A 23274-nucleotide genomic window follows, 5' to 3' on the forward strand; every position below is an offset into this window, starting at 1 on the left:
ACTGCACTTCAGGACAGAATTACCTCTCTACAACACTGCAGTGGCCTAGCAGCCTGATGAGAAAAACCGTTATTATATAACCATTATTTGTCGCAAAAACATTGTAAGAGAAGAGACAGCATCATCTATTTTTCCTAGAGACCTTCATAAAGTTTGACCGAATTCTGTGTGTAACAATTCTATATTTGTATGTAAAAACAAACAAAATGCTACCCAATCACTGGAGAAAAAAAAAAAACAAACAAAAAACAAAAGCACACAAGCGGTGTCACAATTCATTTTTTTTTAAAGCATGATAGAATTAACACACCACTCATGTTGCCAACTTTTACGTTTCCCTTTTTGTAAGTAATTCTTCTGCAAAGACAAAAAGGTTCAGAACTTCTAGGACTCAGTGTTCCCATCTGATTCCTGGATGTTTTGTGCTTTTATTCTCTAACAGAATTGTGCAGTTCTATGCTGTTCCAATCAGCGAAAGCTGCTGGGTGAGGCATCATGCAGACTGACAGCCAGATAAAAAGATGAGCTTTAAAATAATGAAATTCACACTCTATAACTCTCTGAAAGGAGGCTGCAGTGAGGTGAGGGTCAGTCTCTTCTCTCAAGTAACAGTGAAAGAACAAGAGGGAATGGCCTTAAGTTGTGCCAAGGGACATTCAAATTGGGTATTAGAAAAAATTTCTTCTCAGAAAGGGTGGTGAAGCACTGGCACAGGCTGCCCAGGGTGATGGTGGAGTCACCATCTCTGAAGGTGTTCAAGAAATGTGTGGATGTGGCACTGAGGGACACAGAGGGCATGGTGGTGATGGGCTGATGGTAGAACTTGATCTCAGTGGTCTCCAACAGTAACAACTCTGTGATTCTATGAAATACAGTAGCATGCCTCCTTGTTCATTGACTTGCAACAAAATACTCTTCAAAACCACCACCAAATTAGAACTAAGTGACTTCTGAATTTAGATCAATTTGACATTGTCCAGCTAGAATTTAATTGCAAAAGTTGAGAGATGAATTAGAACGTTGAGTTAGGAGGCTCAGGGAAGGCAAGCAGAAGGCTCACTTGAAATATGCCAATTGACAGCAGATTTCTGGTTAGTTGGGTGCTACTTACAGGCATTTCATGTGGACATGGGAGACCAAGGAAAATGGGATCACCAGAATAAAGGGGCAATATTTAGTGGGCAAATGCTTCTTAACTTAGATATCCACTATCTTTGAGGTATGTTACTTTCCTATCTCCCAGAATGGATGATGTAGAAGTTCACCGTTGCGGTGTAACCTAGCAGTAGCTCAGGACCACATGGCCATTCATTCACCACCTCCCAGGAGGGATGAAACATTGAACCAGAAACAAAATAGAACTCATGGGTTAAGATAAAAGCGATTTACTAAGACAAAAGAGAAAAATGGAAACTGAAATGTAACGATAACAAATACATAGCTGCAATGCGATTACTCACCACCATCTGACCCACAACTAAGACAGCCCAACAGCATTGTGAGGACTCATCCCTACCCCAACCGACACACAGCAGCCCTCAAGCAGGAACCAGTCCCCACCAACTCCCATAGCTTTATACACTTCTGTGTAGTGTCAGTTAGTACGGAAAGACCCCCAGCCCAATTCTGGCTCACTTGCTGGCCCCACCCTGCCAAGCACCCCAGCCTAACCCTAGGTGTGCTCCCATCACCTAGCAACAATCAAACCTTGTTGCAGTATTAATGCTGTTTCAGCTGAAACAGAGTGTTCTTCATGATAAATGCAGCAAAGAAAAGCAAAACCTTCATAGTGAAATTTAACCCAGCTCAGAAGGTAAATAGCCAAATACACTCAGTAAAGCTTAAATACGTAGGCTTCTGTCTAAACAAATATTATGTTTACATCTCTGCATATTTGATTGCTAAGCAGTGTTAAAATGAGAGTCCTTTTTTTTCTTTGCTACAGCCTCCACAACCATTACAGTATGAGGTCACCAACTTTTGCCACCTCTCCTTCATAACACGCCTGGTTCTATCACACACTGATCAAGATGCACAACAGCTATCTCAGCATCATATAATATGCCACTTGGATTCCTTGAAGGCTATGAAAAACCTGGTTCCCATATTTCTGAAAAATTCAGATTAATGGAGATTTTCTTCATTAGCAGAGCGTACATTGCAGAAAAGAGCTTGAGGAGTTAACGCAGCATTTCTAGAACACCCCATCACACTGGGGCTTCTGGCAGTGGTAGTGGCGCGGTACTGCACTGTCATCATTGCCACCCTGCAAAGGTGGCAGGTCGCAGCCTTCTTTTAGCATCTGAAAATGAATACATCACTTATCCCAGAGGGCCCAGGGAATAAATCTACATAACAGCTCTTTTGGTTATGCTTTCCAAACAGCCAATTTAATGCAAATCGCACTGTCCCATCTAAGCAAAAAAAGGACATCTAACAAAAAGAGCCTAAGCTCTTTGTGCTTCAAGAAAGACATGCTGAAAACTTACTTTGTTGTTGCATACTCACGTACAGGAAAGAGGACAGAATACATAGTGTATGTGTGACAGAATGCATAGTGTACAGAGAAGCAGTTTAGCAGAATCACCCCAGCTTTGTTATACGGCAAAATCTTTTGCAATGCTAGAGATCTCAGAGACTAAATCCTCACTTGATCATAGAGATTATATGTTTATACATATAAAGGAGAACTGGATTCATCATAGAACCATAGAATGTTTTGGGTAGGAAGGGATTTCAAAGCCCACCCAGTCCCACCCTGTGCCATGGGCAGGGCTGCCACTCAGCAGCTCAGCTGCCCAGGGTTCCATCCTACCTGGTCTTCAGTGCCCACAGAGATGGGGCACCACAGCTTCTCTGTGCAGCCGTACCTTCTTGAATCAAAGCTGAATAAAATCTTTTTGAGTCTGTTTTTTTTTGTTTTTTTTTTGCTTGTTTGTTTTGTTTCTTTTTTAGACTTCTCCTTATAATTAATAAGAGACTGCAACAAATCTGGAGATGGAGCTATGTCACAGTAGAAATCATATTATCTACTTTCTCTCAAGGGTCATTATGTTTTCTTCACATTCTCTCTACTTGTCAGAAGTGAAATTAATAATTTTGCCCCTCAGGTTTGCTATAAGATGGTGAAGGTTCATTTGTCTGAAAGAGCAGGTTAATTTCTTCCTCTGCAAATGTTTTGAAATGGGAATTTAACAAAGTGAGGAAGTAAGTCTCCATTTATTTGACTGCTTTTCAAGACATTTGACACTTTATTTATAAGCACCCAGTTTCTACCCCTATACCAAACCAGATATAATTCTATGGAAAATAAAACCTAAGTGCTCTTCCGCATTGTAGTGAGCAGCTCCTGAAAACAAACTGAGCTGACAGTTAGGTTTCATACTCTTTCCTTTACCATCACTAGAATTTATCTGTCTCCTACTGCACTCCAGGATCTGTTGCAGAGAGAATCAACAGACCCAGGTCTATTTGGGAATTTTCCTCTACTCTTCCTACCAGTGCACCTCTCTTCAAGGTGGAAAGGAAAAATGATGTATTTCTTCAACAAGATCTCTCAATGCTGCAAATGAAGGGAATACGTGTACTTAGAGACTGATGAAGACACAGAAGGGCAGGAATTAGTAATTTCTACATAGCATCAGCTAGCTAGCTTGCTTGCTGATCTTACAAAATATGTTCATGAAGACAAGCAGTAGATTCACTGAACAGAAAAACTGACCTGGGACCAGCCCTTCAAAGGAAAGATCCTTTTGAGATGAAAGGGCAGGCACCCTGATAACATTTTACTTTCTAAAAGGAAATGTGTATTGTTCCCTATCACTTGTAAACACAAAATTGAACTAATGCGACGTAGCAGAACTGAAGGCTCTCTGATAAAAGGATTTCCATCACGCTGCACCTCATTGTTCATAACAGAGTTGGGTAGAAACAGGAATACCGCATAGCTCTTGTGATACATCCTTGCTTGAGAAAGCAGAGTCCAGGGGAATTTAATAGACATCATGATGGTAGCTTCTTTTCCTGGAGTTAGACAGAAACACAATATCACTGAATGTTGGGTTTGGAAGCCTAGGTATTGATGGAATCCGGGACTGGACACAGCACTCCAAGCATGGTCTCACCACTGCGGAGTAGAGAAGAAACATCACCTCTCTTGATTTGCTGGCAATGCTCTTCCTAATGAAGCCCAGGACATCATTAGCAGCAAGGGTACACTGCTTTTCCATGTTCAACTTGGTGTTCACCAGGGCTTTTCCTGTTACACTGCTCTCAAGCCAGCCAGTCCCAGCTTATATTGAAGCCTGGGACAGTTCCTCCCCAGCCAGGTGCAGTACTTGGCACTTTCCCTCATTGAACCTCATGAGATTCCTACCAAGCTATTTCTCCAGCCTGTCTAGGTTCCTCTGGATGGAGCACAACCCTCTATTGCATCAGCCACTCCTCCCAGTTTTGTATTGTCTGCAGAGTTGCTGAGGGTGTGCTGCAGGTTGCCTCACTGTTCAGATCTTTAATGGAAATGTTAAACAGAACTGGACCAAGTATTGAGTATTCTGGAGTATTCTGCTATTTACTGGCCTCCAACTGCACTGCCTGTCACTGATCAACACCCTCTGGACCCAGTAATTCAGCCAGTTTTCAATCTACCTCTCTGTCTGCCCATCCAGTGTATGCATCAACAAATCCTCCAAGAGGAATTTAAGGAAGGCTGGCTGTGCTAAAAATCATTTGGAAGAAAAGGTAGACAATATCCTCTGTCCTCTCCTCATCTACCCATCACAGCAGGCAATCAGATTCATCAAGCACTAATTTCCCTATATGAATCCATACTGACTTCTGCCAATCACATTTTATCTTTGTGTGCTTGGAATTAATTTTCAGGAGTAGCTGCTCCATCCACTTCCCAAGAATCAAGGTGAGACTGACTGGAATGCAGTTCCCTGGGTCCTTCTTGTCCTTTCCAAAAATAGGAGTGCCTCTTGATGCAGCTGCACTTGCTGTAGTTCACAGAAGTTTGTTTGCTCTTACATATTTAAAGGACTCTCAGAGGGTAATTTTACACTGAGGCAAAGACGAGAACTGGATTAAAATTGATTTTTTTATGGGAAGAATCTGGATTTTTTTTATTTTATTTTTTTTTTACCAAAATCTCCAATAACACAAGGGGAAAGCTGCTCTTTAAGACAAAAAGAGAAATCAGCTCAGTAAGGAACAACTTGCATGTTTGTTTCCAGGCAAGTGGCCGTCAAAGGAGAACTCTCTTACAGTAGGCAAAGTTGGACAAATTCTTGTCTTTTTATAAGGGACCTTTCAAAGAAATGCTAAGGCACTACTGACACAGAGACATGAACATACATTCAAGTAGTTAATATTTTCATGGAATTCAGATAAAATTTATCAGCTTTTCTTCTCAAAATCCAAAAACTGATTCCTCCTCCTACATTGCAGAAAATTAAATACTAGCTTTTACCTTTCTAAAGAGAACTCATAGGGCAGTCATTTGTATATCAGAAAGGAATTTAAAAAAGGATGATACAGTAGCTATCTTTCATTTCAAATTTCTTTTCTACTAGGAAACAATAGAAAAAGGTAATTTAACTTTGTAATAAGAAAAAATTGAAGAAATGGAAGATAAATGTGAAATTTGTTACTATAAATCAACACAACTTCTTGCTAAAATTTATTATAGAATCAGGTTTGGAATTATGACTTTAGAAATAATTGAACCTTTCCTTGGGAGATAACAAGGGACACTATCTTCTACCCTCCTCCTCAGAGTTCAGGTGCCCACATCCTGAGGACTTGCTAAGATATAACACATTGTACAATCTTGATACATAATTCTAAGGAAGCAGCTAATTTTTGTAGAGAAGTACTCGCAGCGTAACTTCCAGTTGATTCTCTCATGACCATAAAACTAAGCAATCTTAAGACTTCATTGTATGTCAGAAAAAATACAACAACTGAGCTTTCTCACAGGCCATCCCCGAACATACGTGAATACAAAGGGGCAATTTAATTCCCAGTGATACAAAGATCCTTCCTCTTCTGTTGAAACAAAAAGTTCAAAAGATTCAAAGAAACATGCAAAGACTGCAAAAGGCAGCCCCCATTTCAACCTTGTGAAACTTTTCTTAGGAAGAAACTCAACTTTCCAAGTAGTGATATGCAAAGGGGAAGGGCATGGAAATAAGCACTAAGTACCACTAAGATTCAAGACAGGCCAGTGCATTAACACTGACAAATAGAGAGACTAAATGCAAAATTAATGACAAAAATGGGAGTAAGATATGAGGATAGAAGATGGGGAAGATCAACTACTAAAATGACTGAGTATTCAGAATCTCATACTTTAGGATTTGAGGACCATCCATCTTGTAGGACATGGAACTGCTTCTTCCCACTGGGCTGGAAAAATGGGATGTCACAGAGTGCTATCTAGCAGATCTGTGTGGAAGAGCTTGTAGAATTTGCAGGCAGGTTCAAGACAGTTGTCAGACTCTAGTGCTTGGATTAAAGATATTTTTGGCTGTTTCAACCTAATGCAGTCAGGGAGTGTATGATAGAAAAGTAATGTATAAATTGTACAGGTTCCCTGAAGTACGGGGCTAGGGGGAAACTGACAGTTTGCACACTGCCTTTGGATCAAGCTTTCAACATTGAACCTATGCTGTCTATGCAAACACTGTATTACCCGTAGTGTTTACTAATAGGCGTCAAACCTTATATGCTCCTAAGTTATGTTCTCCTTTTAGCAATGAAAAGGAGAAAAACAGGGAACTTAATGTTCTCAAGTAAAAATAAGATTGCTTTTTTCAGGTCATGACTAATAATTCTCAGGGTCTGATAAGAGGAGATGAGCTCTTCATTGATCTGAGAGAAGACTCATTCCGTCACTGAGCACTTCAGCACAAGGAGACGATTTCACCATGCCATGGGAAGCATGATGGCAGCAGGGGCAGCACAGAAGTAGGGAATAAACCTTGGCTCCTACAGAAAGGAAAGTCCTCCCCTGGAGCCAAAGCAGTAAGGCAAAAAAAACCAAACCAAACCAAACCAAACCATAATATTTAGAAGCGAGAGTTAAAGGAGCTCCTCTGCTTTGTTCTTCCAGACATAACAAGTCTTCTAGGAGTAACAGTTTACACCTAACCTGCAGCAGTGATTCAAGAGCTCAAGAGAACTGGGAGTGACAGCTTTCCTTCTGACAAGCTCAGGTGAGAAGGTAAAAGAGACAGCAAAAGACAGCAAAAAGAACAATGTTAAATCAAAATATTCCTGTCACTTCTTGTACACATTGAGCATGTGTGAATTCTATGCCTGGAAAATCAATGATTACATGGACAGCAATTGCTTTTCCAAGTATTTCCAAACACCGTGAAGTAGAGTTCTGACTGCTAAACATAATTTAGAGATTTGAGGGTAGTCCATCAGAAATTTCTTTCACAGCAGCTTATTATTATTGCCCTTTCCTTAAACTCTACTAGAGTTTTCTGGTTCAGGAAAGAAAAAGATGCTCATTTTTAGGACTACTGTACAATACCACAGAGAAAAAAAGAAACATAACTGATGAAAAAAAAAGAAGAAAAAAAGCATCAGTTTTCCCTAAGAGGTCTTAAAAAAAAACTCCCTTAGGAAGAGGGCCTTTTTTTTTTTTTGCTTTTTTTTTTTTGCTTTTTCTTTTTTCCGCATCTGTTTACCAGCATTCAAGAAACGGTCCAGCCCAACAATTCATCACTTAGTAAGTAAAGTTGCATAAAAATATGCCATAGTGAATTTTTTCCAGATCTACCAGAAGGCTGTTTTCATTTGGCACTGCCTCGCCTTCAAAGTACAGGACACAAACTTGACCAAGCCTTTCATCAAGCAGTGCATGTTGCAAAACTCAGAAATAAATAATTCTACCCATGGAATTGTTGATATAGAAATGAATCATAGAATCACCAGGGTGGGAAAAGACCTTCAAGATCATCCAGTCCAACCATCCACCTACCACCAACGTTTCCCCACTAAAACCTGTCCCTTAGTTCATCTAAACACATCTTGAACACTTCCAAAGAAGAAGAAGGTACAAAACACATTTTATCTTATTAATCTTTTACATTGCTGCTATATTATCATTGAATCATAGGATCCATGAAATGGTTTGGGTGGGAAGGGATCTTTAAGATCATGTCGTTTCAACCCCCTGCTATAGGCAGGGCCACCTCCCTCTAGACCAGGTTGCTCAAAATCCCATCCAGCCTGGCCTTGGATGCTTCCATGGAGGGGGCAATCCACAGCCTCACTGGGCAACCTGTTCCAGTATCTCACCATGCTCTACCACCACCTTATGGGTGGTTCCACTGATTTAGGGTCAGATGCAGAGTGGCTTTGGCTGTGTATTTTTTCAGACATATGAGGATTCACAATATATTACAGTAACGAATAACAGCTTTTCTTTTATTTTTAAATTGCTAACTAATGGCTTTCAGATTATCAAACTTAATATATCCCGTGTAGCAGAGCAACTGTCGGCTCTGCACTTAGATACAGGGTAGTAATATCCTCAGTTCAAACATTTGTGCAGCCATTTAACTGCTTTCAATGGTGGGTGAGCATGGTCTCTGCAGCAGTGAAAGGCGCTGAGAGTCTGATACTGAGCTAGCAGACTGATTCATCACATAATAGAGTCTGAAGTGTGAAAAGCTCTAACTGGAGTCTACTATTTTTTAATTATCATTTTACAAATATACAAGAGTGAAAATGCATATCAGAGTAATTAAGAGATACACAGTGTAATGGCAATGTTCTCTCATGAATTCCTGATTTTTTTTCCCCCTCTTCCTATCTTCTCCCTGCATCTTTTCCACCCTTTTTTTTATTTTTATTTTTTTTTGAATAGCATTACTCTTCTAGGTTCATAAAACCATATGAGAAAACTGTGGAAAGTGGGAGCTTTGAACACAGCGATTAAAAATCCAGGCAACTAGGAGATACCTTGGTTTCAGACCCTGTATCTAGGGGAGGTGGGTAGGGGGATGAAAAAAAGCAAACTTTTTTTTTTTTTTTTTTTTTTTTTTTAAGTCTCTTTCAAACATAGTTTGCAATGATGAAAAAGCAATTAACCCCCTTTTTTTCAAACTTGCACTCCACATTCCAGGTTAAATCTAAATCCGATACGAATGTAATTCCTCAGTCCTCCTGAACATTATACCGAAAGAGCGCTTACATTTATATTACTTTTTATCAGAAAGAAGAAAAGCACTTCAGAAAGTACATAACTGTTCCACTGAGGGCAATGCAGGCAAATCTGGAGAGATGGTTTTTCTTCATTTTCTTTGCATTCTAATTATCGATGCTTTTATTTACTAAAGTTACAGATAGGACTTGTCTATTACAAGCTCTGAAATCTCATTTTGCTAAAATGAAAACATGTTTCAAATGCTTTGGAGAACTATTAAGATTATTGAATGTCTTGCATACTGCTTCAAGTCTCAGAGTGGTTCACTAGACCCCTGGGGAACAGACAAGCAGCATACAATTATCACAGTAATTAAAAAGGTGCAATGACTCTTCTCTTAAAGACTCCCGTTTTATTAATTCTATGGTATGCTTTGGAGACTGGCATTATTTTACTCCTACCCAGCTTAATTATACCTTCATTAGTTTATCAGCATCTCTTTTTAACCCCTCGGGCCAGTTATTAGCATGTCACTTGCTAACAGTTAACCAATAACCACTACACCTTCAAAGCAGTGTCTTCTGCTATAAAAAAGCCAATTTGTACAGACCGTTTTAATACCATCTTCCAATTTAAATTTTCCAGTCAGACATTGCTTTCTGCTTTTAATTTAAGAGGGCTACTGTTTTGGGTTAATGAAAACACAAATAATGCTGATGTATTACAAGACTTTACCAGGTAATAAAATACCTCCAGTACATATTGTTTTTATGAGGCTGAATGCATGTTTTAATACTCAACAGTATGTAGCACTACAGTGAATAGAAAGCATATGATGCTCTTAAATACAGCTAAAATTCTGGATTTCTTTCTCTGTTCTGGGTCCCACTGGGATGGAGCTAGTTTGCCTGCCTGGCCTTCAGGCTTTCTATTTTTTCCCATGTCTCTCCTGCAGCAAATAGGCTGTGGGTGGGCAGGAGGGGACATAGCTGGAGCAGTTGACCTAAATCAAAAAACCCATACTATATGATGTCATAGTTAGCAACAAAAGTTCCATGAAAGGAGGAGGAAGGGAGGATGTCCATATGGGATTATGCAGTTTGTTTTCCCAAGTAACCATTAAAAGGGCCAAGCCCCAACTCCCCCCTCCCCCCTTTTTTTTTTTCCCCAGAAAGTACCTAAGTATGTGACTGCTGATGTGAAATAGTGAATAAATATCTCATTTGCCTCCCTTGCACACACAGCTTCTGCTTCACCCACCAGACTGTTGTTATGCCAACCCTCAAGTCTTCTTGCCCCATTCTAAGTTTTTCTGCTCTGCAGCAGAGGTGATGGAGCAAGCAGCTGTGGGGTGCTTGGCTTCTGAGCATCTCTACACTTTTAGTGCAAACAGGCTCATGGCCACAGCACCCTTTGTTACAGTATCTCATCATACAAGAAGATAATCAAAATACGTGTAAAAACTGGCTTAATTTTAAAATACATGCAGTACATCAGTACTAAATATGTACATATCTTGTGTAGACAGGCAATTTTACATTATTATGAAAGCATAGCAACCTAGAAATGTTCCTGAAGGGTACTCTAATTAATTTTTATACCCTAGTTTTGACTAAACTGTTGTTACTTCAGTCTAGTAAAGAAAGTCTGACAAATACTAAAGATAGCTGTATTGTATTTCCTTTTAGTATTTTTCATTAAGTACTGCTTTCCAACAACTAAAAGAAGAAAGAAACTATGAAGAATATCATATAGTTAGCACTTATACAAACTTGCATCTTCAAAGCTGGGATTCTGAAAGCAGCCACTTTTTACTCCGTATCTGGAATCACACCAATAAGTTCAACTGAAATGACATCCAGCCATAGGCAGATTGCCAAGTGACTTTATGAACAGTAACTTTACTTCCATATGCCATGGAAATGCATCACTATTTCTGCTTAAACATATAAATTCTCTAAGTATCATTTAAAAGACAAGGAATATCCATCAGTTCTTGAAAATATTGGGATCAATAAGCTAACACCATTTGCTCAGTCACATTTCTTCCACATATACTTTTACATTCTATCAATTTTACAGTAGCAGAAAAGAGGATTCAAAATACTAGGGAAAAACACTAATGACAAAAATCCAGGTCACAATCTACTCTATTACTTTGGAGCAGCTGAATCCCAAATTAATATCACCTCTACTCTTTCCTTGTTTTTTTCTTCATTTAATACATCTTTGTATCTTTCTCAAGTCAGAGGTCAGCACTATCAATTATAACATCCAAAACAGAAGCCAAGACTGCTATGCAACACAACAAATCACACCATCTTATTTAATGACAAGACATGATGTCAGTCACTCAAGAAAGCAGTCTTCTTCTAAAATTTATCTGCTAACTGTGACATAACCTTTGCTGTTACAGAGGTTCTCTTTCCACTTTATCTACAAATTTGATAAACCTGACATTGAAAAAAGGAAAAATAAACTTTATCCAAAACAAACAAAACTATTACAAGCTTGAGATATATATATAAAATAATAATAAAGAGAAGCCAACCTGTCTTCCCAAACATACACTAACAAGAGCAGAGCATAATGAAAGGAAAAATGTTCAGTGGAATATTGCATACCCAATAGTAAAAGTTGCTCACTACAGCACTCTACTCTGATTACTTTAAGGCATAAACAAGTATGATTTGATCCACAAAACACTGTGGCACTGAAGGTTTATTTCAAACTCATCCTGGCTATCAGAAGCTAAGATGTTACACTTAGAAATATTCAGTCATACTTCCTGCAGCGTTCTGGTTTAACATGATTGTAAAATAACCTTTGTTTTCAGCTTTAGAGCAATGCTTGCAACTTTCGAATCGCTTCTGAGTACTCACCAGCACATTTTGTTCTTGTTTTGAGAGCTGGCCCGGGAGATCCAGTTCCTCCTTCGCCTGGTCTTGTAAGTAACACGCTGATCTCATATTCAGTGTCAGGATCCAGGTGTCCAATCTTATAGCTTGTGGAGTCCACAGGTTGTATGTCATACCAGCTTCCGCTTGAAGTTCGATACTCAACTTCCCTTTGAATAATGGGTCCGTCTCCATTGATAGAATTGGCATTCAACTGTATCCACAAGTAAGTTGCACCAACTGAGGACAGCTGAGGTGGAGCAATAGGAACTGGTGGCTCTGAAACACAGTCACAAAAAGCAGCTGTGATTATACAGGTATTTTTTTCTAGATTCTAAAATATTCAAACAATGGATTTTATACTATATTAGAGCTGAAGACTGCATAAAAATGCAGCTACAAAGAAACTGTTATTACAGATTCTCTTACTTGTTTTCCTTAAATTGCAATATGCAAAATCTTCTCCTTAAGCACCTAGAGATTTTAACCTGAAGCTTATGGTCTATGCTGCATGACTTCATACTCTGTGAGCTTTGAGTTCTCCTATTCACTTGATATTAAATGGTATCTTTTAACTTTCAATTTAAAATGAAAGCTGACCTCATGTTTCCTTATCAAAATACAATTCTTACTGGACGTTAATATGAAGCCTACTCAGAAATAACATTTTAAAGTTAAAATATGTATTTTAGTCTATTCTTAAACATAATAGTGACTTCTGTCTGAAAACAAAATTAATTATTTTCATTATTTTTCATGGACTGCAATAACCAGTCTTCAGAATTCTGTGCAAGCACAATAAGTACAGTATTTTTTAAGTTCTATATCCTGGTTAAGCAGAAAGAGCTTCTAAATGAGAGCTGGGGGAATTCTCAAGTCTACTATTTCATGTAATGGCTTATTTCCACTAACACACAGAAGAAACATTCTGTCTCACTAAGGAAGCATACATGTGATCTTAAGATAGTCTGCATTCAAAAGACATTATAAGTAAAATTTTAAAACTTCTTTTAATTATTATATAATGGACATCTTATTTCAAATTAAGACTACAGAAATAATTTGCAGGCATCATTTCTTTTTAAAGCTAAACAACACATTTACTTTTTCCCTACTGATTAACCACAGAATTACTCTGCTGTCTCAAGCATCGCATCTGCATAAAATTCCCTTTTCCAATGGTTAAATACATTCAAGTAGAATGAAATCAAGCTGTTGAAATAAGGCAGTGTTTGATCCAATATTCTTAACATATCTATCAGCAAACACTGCCTCCTTCTTAAGGCTACGAAGAATACTTAATGAAAGCAGAACATTTGTCTTCCCTAAGCTGTAGATTCAGATTTATCCTCCTCTGCTAACCACTTCCCCAAATGTTGAGCTACAGGTAGTCAAACAGAAAAGAAGAACAATTTATATATTTCATCATTCTCCCAAGAACTTTGAAGCCAGACTTAAAGCAAAGAACATAAAAGAATTAAGTGCAGGGGAGAAAGGAACTCTGGAAATAAGAACTAATATTTCCCAATACATAGCAGACATCTATTTTAACAAACACTTAATTGCCCTACAGATGCCACTTTCTTTTTTTTTTTTTTCCCCCACTAACAGAAAAAGCATTAAACTCACAGAGCACTGAGTATTCTGAAGATCACCTATGATCTTCACAGAACAGTGGTATTTCTAATTAGCGCTGTATATTTTTACATAAACTTTAATCTGTGCAACCTGCTAGCAATTGCTGAAACATGACATCACAAAGTTGCAAACACTACACATTTTCACCTTAATAAAATTAATTGATTATCATCAAAAAGAACACAATACAGTTGGCAACAATCTGAAATGTTTCCAAAGATATCTACTAATTATGACTGACTGGAATAGAGACAATGACGGATTAAATATGCACTGCACAGAGGCAAAAGGAATCTTGTTTACTTTTTCAGATCACTAAGGAAAACACTGTTACAAGCCAGTAGCAATGTATGGCAAACTGATGCCAGCTTTTGGTTCAACACATATTGCAGCTTCCTTGAAAACAGAGCTCCTGAAGTAAGAAACGATGGCTTCATACAATGACAGTGTGCCTGTGCCTGGAAACCATTCTGACTTGACACAAAATGATTTAGCATCAATTTAAATCATTAGGCTGTTTTGTGAACCAAGACATGAAATGGAACTTTTTATAGAGCATCCTAAGGCATTGACTTAGCCATGCTGAAAGAACAGTTAATTACTTTCAAGTTTCAAATGCTACTAAAGGCTGCTGAAGTTCCATTCAAAATGCAAACTCAGGAGTTAGGTTGCTAAGGTTAATGGTTACACCAATTCATTCCAAGTATTACAAGCACTTGCAGTAGTATTTTATCATCTTTTTATCCCTTGGGGTATGTTTTTCATTCCTTTGTGGCCAAAGTACAAAAGGTTAATTCAAGTTGCATGATTTCAGCAAAGCTTGCGTTGGGTACAGTTTATTTAATACTGGAAGTGTAGTTTAATACTACAAGTAGTCCTTTTATTGGAGATCAAAGTTACATAGAATGAACCTTTCACTATAAATAGGATGCTCCTCATTAAGTGACTGCTTAAAAACATGACTGTACACTTTTATACAAATGGTGTAATATCAAATACAAAGAGCTGGTTCTTCCTTTAGTCAGAATTAGTATTTTTTTAAGGATGCTGAAAAATTTGAATCACATAGAAAAAGTACCAGAATGCACCATCACCACCTTTCAAAGAAAACAGTTTCACCGATGGCCACTGAGGCAGTGTCAAATACATACCATTGAAAATTGTTTTCCAATTAGTATCTTTATAAACGTGGTTCGATAGACTTGTCTCTCTGTAACCATATACAATCAGGGAAAAATTTCAACTGATTGCTGAAGGTGGAAGATTACAGCAATAGCACTTAAATATGATAGTTTAGTTTAAAGAGTTCTTGTAGATCTCTTTTGTAACAGAAGAACAGATGTAAATAAAGCCATTCAATAAATTCTTTAAAGATAAGTTTAAAAGAGATACTAACTAAGAAAAAAAAAAAAAAAAGAAGTTTATTCATAAGTTTCCAGAAATTCAATGCTTGTCACACTTTGGACAGACAAGTGATCTGTTCTTGAATTTTGAGATGAATGTCAATGGGCAAAATCCTTTATAGAAATAAAATACTGGCCACCTTACAAAAAGCCAGCTGTGTCAAAAGTCCAATGACTGCAGACACAAAAAATGTTTTAGGAAGATCCTTTTAACGTCACCCTACACTGACTCAATCAATTACAGTAAGAAAAAAAGACAAAGCCTTATGATAAGGAACAGCCTCTCTGTACAGAGGATAGAAAACTAAGCCATGATGCACAGAAATCATTTTTTCTTATGTACTTCTACATTAGTTGCAAACATCCTTGTAAGAGCAGCTCTTTTATTTACATTGCTCTGTGCTTTAAATTATACAGAACTTCCAAACATTTTCTGCAAGATCCTAACATCTTTGTGTTTTGCAGTCCTTTTAAAATTTTAATAGGAAGGGGAAAGATATCACACTGAGATGCCAGTGGAGATAATGTAAATCTCAGAGATTTAACTGATTTATAAAACACACAAAAATAGGCAGTTATTGTCTGGGGCCCAGAAGAACTCCCTTGAAATATGGAAAAATCTACTCAAGTAGTAGCAGTAATTTTATTTATTTTTGAAGTAAGAAATGTGGAGAATAGAGCCATGCTACATTTCGAGGAAAGAAATATCTATCCTGCAAGCTAATTTTAATTCAAGTGACTGTTAGAGAATGACATGATAATCCCACGCAATATTATTTAGCACATAATGAGTACACGATGTAAATGATGGTAAAACAGGACATCAATCATCTCTGATGCTATTTCCACATTAATAACTCATTACATAATTACAATTCTTATTAAACTAATAATTGTCTTGAAATCAACTAAATCAGCTTTATGTATACAACTATACATACATAACTACATGTGTAGTTACGATTACCTATATATGAGCTGTGCTCATCTTCTGACCAAGCAAACTATACTGGTCAGTTGAAAACAGTGGAGAGCAATGCCACTTTGCAGCACTCAATTGCAAGGTAACACGTTTTCCCATTGAGAAAACAGAAAAGTGGTGATTTTGAAACAACACAATTCTTTGCATAGTACTTGTTCAAAAAAAGTCTTTATGTAACTCCTACCAAAGTATTTAATTATAAAAAAGAATATTGAAATTAAACAACATCTTATAAGCAGTGCGTTGAATAACATTAATACATTTTATATTATTCTTTTTTTTTGAGAACATTTCAGATGAAAACTTGACCAGAACTAGCACTCTAATGCTATTAAAATTACTTTTAAATTCATCATTTTAGAAAATGTCATTGTTATAATTTATTTTGAAACATTACAGAATGTTTCAGCACCCTTACACAATACAGTTTGCAGGTACTATCTGATTAGCTGGACATTCATAAATAGCCTGCAAAACCGTGTATTGATATTATTCTCCATCCTTAGTAAGGCACAGACTGTTCTTTTCCCCACACATGTTTCTCCTAAACCCAATCACTCCGATCACCATCTGTCTGTTTTAAGCCAGCAGCACCTCAACCTTTACTGCTCTCACTTCACCCTCATCTGCCAACCTGATCAGCCTGAAGCCATCCACCCTTTCTGTACTTCCACTTGCTCTGCCTTTTTTTTTTTTCCTCTCTCTCTTCATACTGTGGTCACCATCTTCACATTCCAAATATCTCTGAATTCCCATTCTGATTCGTTGCTTGTTTTCTTAGGCTGTACCTAAAAGCTGTGTCTGCTCCTATTCTTCTAACCAAGCTTCTCCCTAACATCTGCTGTTCCCTCCTGCACTTCCATTCTAGGGCTTTCCAGCCAATTTCCTTCTCCTTTTCCTCTGCCTCTGCCTCCAGCACTCCTACACACATATACATGCTTACACACACGCACACACAAGAATTTACATGTCTATATAAGCATGGATAGATGTCTCTGTTCCACCGTTAGTTTTCTCTCTCTCCTCCTAGTACTCAGTACTCATGTAGCCCCAATTTTCATTTACCTCCCTCCTCAAAATACCTCTCAGTTTGCCATTCTTTTCAGTCCCAATTCTAACAACCTCATCTAAGTGTGCAGCTCCTTGCTCTTGCATCACTTGTGACCCTTATCATGCACATTTTTGCTTCACAGTACAACTTTAGGGAGGTGGAGATCTGCACACCAAAAGCATGGGAGTGATAAGCTACCAACTTTGGATTCACGTGCCTGGATTCAGCTCAACCCAGAGGAGCTCAGATCACTACCAGCATTTAAATTTCATCCACAGCATATAGAATGTGAGAGGTAGAAGAGAACTCAGAGAAGTATCCATTGCACATATCTAAATGGATCCATGGATTCCATTTTTGTTTGCTTTTGTTTGTAGATTGTAAATTGATGCAACTTGAAAGAAAGTATTTACAAGAGTGAAAAAACAGAAATATTCTTGATACAATTGCCCTCCTGAAAAATCCTTAGTTCTTGCTTCAAAGCCCAGTGTCTTCAATGCTGTCCTATGGATTTTTTGCTAAAACAGCTGAACTATCTCAACCGTTTTGTTTGGACACTTTCTCAAAACCTTCAGGCTGAGACACAAACCTATATTGAAAAATATCATCCTAAAGTCAGTTTGCCAAAATTATGAGCATCTGAAAGTAGTACTTCATGACAGGTAAATAACAGTAAAAAGAAATTGTTTTTTTTTAAAAAAAATAATAGTACAGGCAAACTGACGGATCCAGAATGAAAGATTCATTAGCAAAAGAGAAAACAGATCTATGCATCTGTGTGTATCTAATGTAGGATAGCAGCCAATACCTCAGATAAGCAATTTCTAATATTTACTTCCCTTGTCCTGATCTCAAAATGACTTTGCCCTCCAGAATACAGACTTTGTTCTACGGGTTCAGATGATCTCCAGTTCTGTTTCTGGTGTTAAATCTTTCATTTGAAAAGATGCAGACATTTAAGCTGCCAACATTACAGATGGCTACCTCTCTATGCCCTCACTTAAAAATCTAACAAAATTCCCTTTAACCAATTTGACACTTAGGTTTACCTTGTTTGAACTCAATAAGCAGTCTGAACTCTGTAATAATCTGGTGTCTGCTCAGACAGGCTCATTCTGTTCTTCTAAATCCAATCTGCATTGGATCTGCCCGCTATTAGAAAAATTCAACATGGGGACTGTATGTAGAAATCTAATTTACTTCAGCAAATACATTTAATCAATTCCACCTTAATATTTTCCTTTTGCTCAGTGTTTGATTACTTTTATGTCACCTATTAGATATAAACTGCTGTTCTTTTTATAATAAGTGGGTGATCTGACAAGACCAATTTCATGTCTCCCATTAGATAAAGTGACATTTCAATCCAGTTCTCTGACAAACTTAGATGAGGATACTGTGTAGCTTGAACACATGCACAAGACAAAGCACTTGTCTTTTCAGACTTTCCTATCAAAACAAACACTTGGGTAAAACTGAAAATTTCCTATTTGAGATTTATTTAAATAGAGCAATCAATACTTTATTTCACCACTCTCTAAAGGACATAAGAGAACAGAAACAAGTTTTTTAAAAAATCCTTTTTTTTTCCTTCACATTTAGAGCTCAGCTAATTGTTCACTGACAGAGGTTTTGCTCACTAAATAGACAATATTCATGTTTACAGTTCTTTAACAAGATAACATGGGATTAACTGACAGCTTTTTAATTGCTTTCCCCTCCTTCCCCTCATAGTAAATAAACCTTGTTAGAACCATATCTGTTCAGGTAAAAAAAAAAAAAAAAAGGAAAGAAGCTGGCAAATGTTCCTATGTATACATGATCCTCAGAATTAAGATTTAATTCCTATTCCTTTGTGATTTCAGGTTTGCTTTGCAATATCTGATATTAAAATTCTTCCTGCTGATTTCAAAAGTTCTTGGATCTGGCCTCCAGTCTACATGACATCGTATCAAGGCAACACTGCAGACTTTGCAGATGTTCACATAAGAAAGTATTCAGACTCCACATACAGGAAGTTCCTATTTAGTAGAACTATGCCTCCAGTGAAGTACTGTGAACACTGTACAAAGTAGTAACCTACTCTACTGTGCACATGTCTTTAGGTCTCCATTTAAAGGCAAAGGCATTTTGGGAAAAAAAAAATACCTATTTGTTTATTTTCAATTTGTGTTACAAGTTTAGTGAAGAAAAGGAAAGACAGCACAATAAATGCGATGAGATTTAGAATACTGCATCCTGTTCTGAGCTCCCCAGTTCCAAAAAGACAGGGATCTCCTAGAAGGAGTCCAGTAGAGCACCACAAAGATATAAAGGGCCTGGAGCATCTCCCGTATGGGGAAAGGCTGAGTAATCTGGCACTGTTCAGTCTGGGGAAAAAAAGACTGAGAAAGGATCTTACTAATGTTTATATATACCTGAAGGGAGGTGGGAGGCAAATGGATGAGCAAGGCTCTTTTTGGTCATGTGTTGCAACAGGCCAAGGAGCAAAGGCCTAAAACCTGAACACAGTAAGTTCTGTAACAACATGCAGAAGTACTCCTTTACAGTAAGAGTGATGGAGCACTGGAACAGGTTGCCGTGGAGAGGTTACAGAGTCTCCTTCTATGGAGATATTCAAGATCTTGACCCTATTATAGGATACCAGCTTTAGAGAGCAGGTTGGACTTGCTGATCTCTCGAGGTCCCTTCTAACACCTGCACATTCAGTGATTCTGTGAGACGACTCTCTAACTACCAGGTTTGACTCTCCTATCAGCACAGCAATGTAATTCCAGGGAAATTCCACTTAGTCATCTTGGTTACCCCAATGCAAATTAGAAGAAAATTAGATTCTTCTTTTCCAACGAAGTGAGGGGAATAATTACATCACTTTTTCTACACATACTATTATTAAGCCATCAATAATTCCCAAGTAGACTAAACATTACATGCAATATCGGTATATGTATATTTCTCATTATTTATTGATGGTGATGATCTAAAATATATTTTGCTGCACTTAAATCAATCTATTAGATTTCAATTCTGCCAACTAACATTGCAGAAAAGCTGCTGAAAAAAATAGGAAAAACAATTTCTTAATTACACACCATCAGTAAGAAAGCATATTTACTAATTAATAATTAGTTCCTAATGTGGCTATTTAACTATAGTCATCTAAGGTTTTACAGCACAATGCTTGATATGGGCCTTTTTAAGTCAGAAGGAATGACCTACAGGTGCTCTCATAGAAGCTCCAATACAGGCAACAGGGATTACCATAATTACTTTGCCACTCTACAAGTAGTTAATGGGATTACACCCTAAGGCTATCCAATTGCTCAGAGTGCTCAATGCAAATTTTCTGAAAGAATCTGGATAAACACAAGTGCTTTAATGATATGCTTCATAATTTCATCTACTGCACCACCAAAGGAGCACTAATAAATTAAAGCACCCTAAATCAAAGAAACTGAGAACACTTAACTATGGTTTTCTGCATCTCCTGTCACGAATGCAGTCAACCTTTTATCTGTCTCATTCAGTCTCATTTATCCCTCTGGTTTGCAATGCTGAAAAGTCTGAAAGATGCCTTATCATTCTTGGTAGGGTGCATTCATTTCTTCTTTCTTTCCTAAATTCTATATATCTCTTGCATCTTCTACTAGTGACTAATTACTCTCCAAGCTAACTAACCCATAATCCAAGCTTCTTTTTCACCAATAAACTAAAAAAAAAAATCCTAATCCCACATTTATTTTATAAACACTGTTCTAGGGATCCCATCTTTCTATTATTCCACTCCCCATTTTTTTCTTAAGTATCTTCCCCCAAGTTTTATTTAATTGAAAAAACTCAAGCATACCTACAGCCTAACCATTAGCCTTCCTACTTTTCCCCCGTGAAAATTCTACTGTCCTCTTCTCTGCCTCACTTTCATTTTTCTTTTGTAACTTTTAAGTTTGATTATTTACTGTTCCTGCTGTTCTTCAAACTTCTCCTTTAATGCTTCTTTCTTGTATACTTCTGTATACTTTCTATATTGTCTTCAGAGACAAGATCTATGGTACATTTTCAGATATATAACACTTATTCCATACTTCGCTTATCAACCTACATATAAATTACCTGAACAAAATCAGAAATAATTTGGGAAAAGGATCATATCATTTAAAAGGTCTGAAAAATTATACACTTCTATCAGCATGCAAAATTACTGAAGAGGTAGGGGAAATAAAGGAGTGAATCCAAGATCAACTAATAATAAAGCTCCTTACATGGTCTACTTTTTGTGAGGAGAACCATCCTGAAGTATGTGCTGATTCTTATAAGACTGTATCATAAGAAATGTATCTTAAATCAAAAGATAAAACCTAGAGCAGAATTTGGAAAGCATAGTATCAAAAATACTACACAAGAATTAGATTCTTACTTGTGTTACTCCTTCACCTATACACTTCTTTAATATCATTTAATATCATATCTGGTTTCTTCTGTCATTTCCTTGCTACGGCGGGATAAACTCCTACAATTTACATGAACAGCCTTTTATCAGTTGTAAGGAACTATGGGTGACATCCTTAGTAAACTAGCAATTGCAGGTCCTCATTCAATACTCCAGCCACAAAATAGTGATCTGATTGTGAAATACCTTTCACTATCAGTTCTGCATAGTTCGATACTCCAACCCCTCCTTCTGTTCGAATCATGCAGCGATAGTTGCCAGCATCCCGCTTCGTGGCATTTACCACATTAAAAAGAGCTACAAATCGTCGAACATTGAACACTTTTATGTTCTTCAAAGGTGCATCCCTCACGTAAATACCCTAGGCAAAGAAACAAAAGTAAAAAATATTGTTAGTCACACTTAAAATAAAAAAAAACCCACAATGCAAAAAAAAAAAAAAACCTGAAAAACAATTCTGTTTCTCTTAAGCTTCCCAAGAGAGGAGGAAAGGTGAAGGCAGAAGTCTGCACTATTACTTTTACAGATGTTTACACCGCGTGAGATGCTATTGCCTTCCCATGTGAGTTAAAACATTCATCATCAGTGGGCAACCACTCATGTGGAACAGCTGCTTTCAACTCTTTATAGATTAGCTAATAGAAAAATTGGAGAGCAGTGTAACATTTTACTTGCTTGGCTTACCTTACACAAGTACTTAAAGTTCATTGGTTTTTGCTTTGTTTTGTTTTTCCTAAAGAAGCATAAAACAGCATACACAGTCTCTATTTTCTACTCTCCTCCACATCTGCTATTCAGCTTACGAATTTGGCACAGCATGGAAATCCAAGTGTGTGGCTGTCATATAACAGAACCTACACCTGGGATTATCAGTGAGTCAGGTGGAAGAGACTTGCCAGGTGAATGATTAGCAAGGCTGAAGTTTCTCAATTTCCCAGTTTCTCAGCACGGCACTGGAAATTGGGCAATTTCTACTCCAGTGGAACATCTTGCTCTCAATTCAACATTTTGCAAGCATAGAACAAGAAAATTATCTACAGAAAGCTGAGGAGCACTAGGCCCCTAAATCCTGGCCTGCTGTGTCCTGTCATCCAGTGCATGTCTGGAAGAGGAAAAGAGAAGGGAGTAGATGGAAAAGGACAGAGGTGACATCTTGCCACATCGTCTGACATGAAGCTGAGAGACAGCTCTTATATCCTCACCACAGCTCATGCTCTAGCGGGCCACAAAATAGTCTGGATCCACTAGGAATGGTCGAAGAAACTTCAGAAAATGCAATAACCTAATTATTACAGATGGTTAAAAAAATTATTCACAAAATCTACTTAAAACAGTTATTCAAATGTGTACTTTCCACACAAACATAAACTTTTCAATAAATTGAAGCCTACTGCCATTATTAAAGCATTATAAGAAACTGTGGAAAACCCCAGCAAGCACCTCCCTAGAGATCTTATTTTTGAGAAGGCATATGCAACCTTTTGGTATTTAATATACCAATTATTTTTGGTAGTTTCCCTGAATTCAGGAACTTCAGGCAGGGCAAGGATCCTGCTAGCTTCCATAAACCGTCAACACAATTGGTGATGTCTGTTTCTCTGCCTTGGAATTTATAGTTTATCCAACAGAATTTAAGACCTATATAGGAAACACTGACTTCAATTTGTTATGGCCTTCACTTGTCAGCATACTG

General features: G+C 37.6%; 1 protein-coding gene across 11 annotated transcripts in view; it reads right to left on the bottom strand.

The window, feature by feature from the left end:
* Positions 1-23274, bottom strand: part of PTPRM (protein tyrosine phosphatase receptor type M) — a 451026-nt gene that overhangs the window by 257248 nt on the left and 170504 nt on the right. For all 11 annotated transcript variants that reach the window (XM_052703744.1, XM_052703741.1, XM_052703740.1 and 8 more), the window contains 2 exons: positions 21768-21942; positions 12046-12339 (listed from right to left, as the gene is read on the bottom strand). In XM_052703744.1, the coding sequence (XP_052559704.1) occupies positions 12046-12339; positions 21768-21942 (469 nt within the window). The remainder of the gene's footprint in view (positions 1-12045; positions 12340-21767; positions 21943-23274) is intronic.

Source organism: Tympanuchus pallidicinctus, unplaced genomic scaffold, assembly GCF_026119805.1.
Source record: "Tympanuchus pallidicinctus isolate F22 unplaced genomic scaffold, pur_lepc_1.0 scaffold5, whole genome shotgun sequence".
Lineage (NCBI taxonomy): Eukaryota > Metazoa > Chordata > Aves > Galliformes > Phasianidae > Tympanuchus > Tympanuchus pallidicinctus.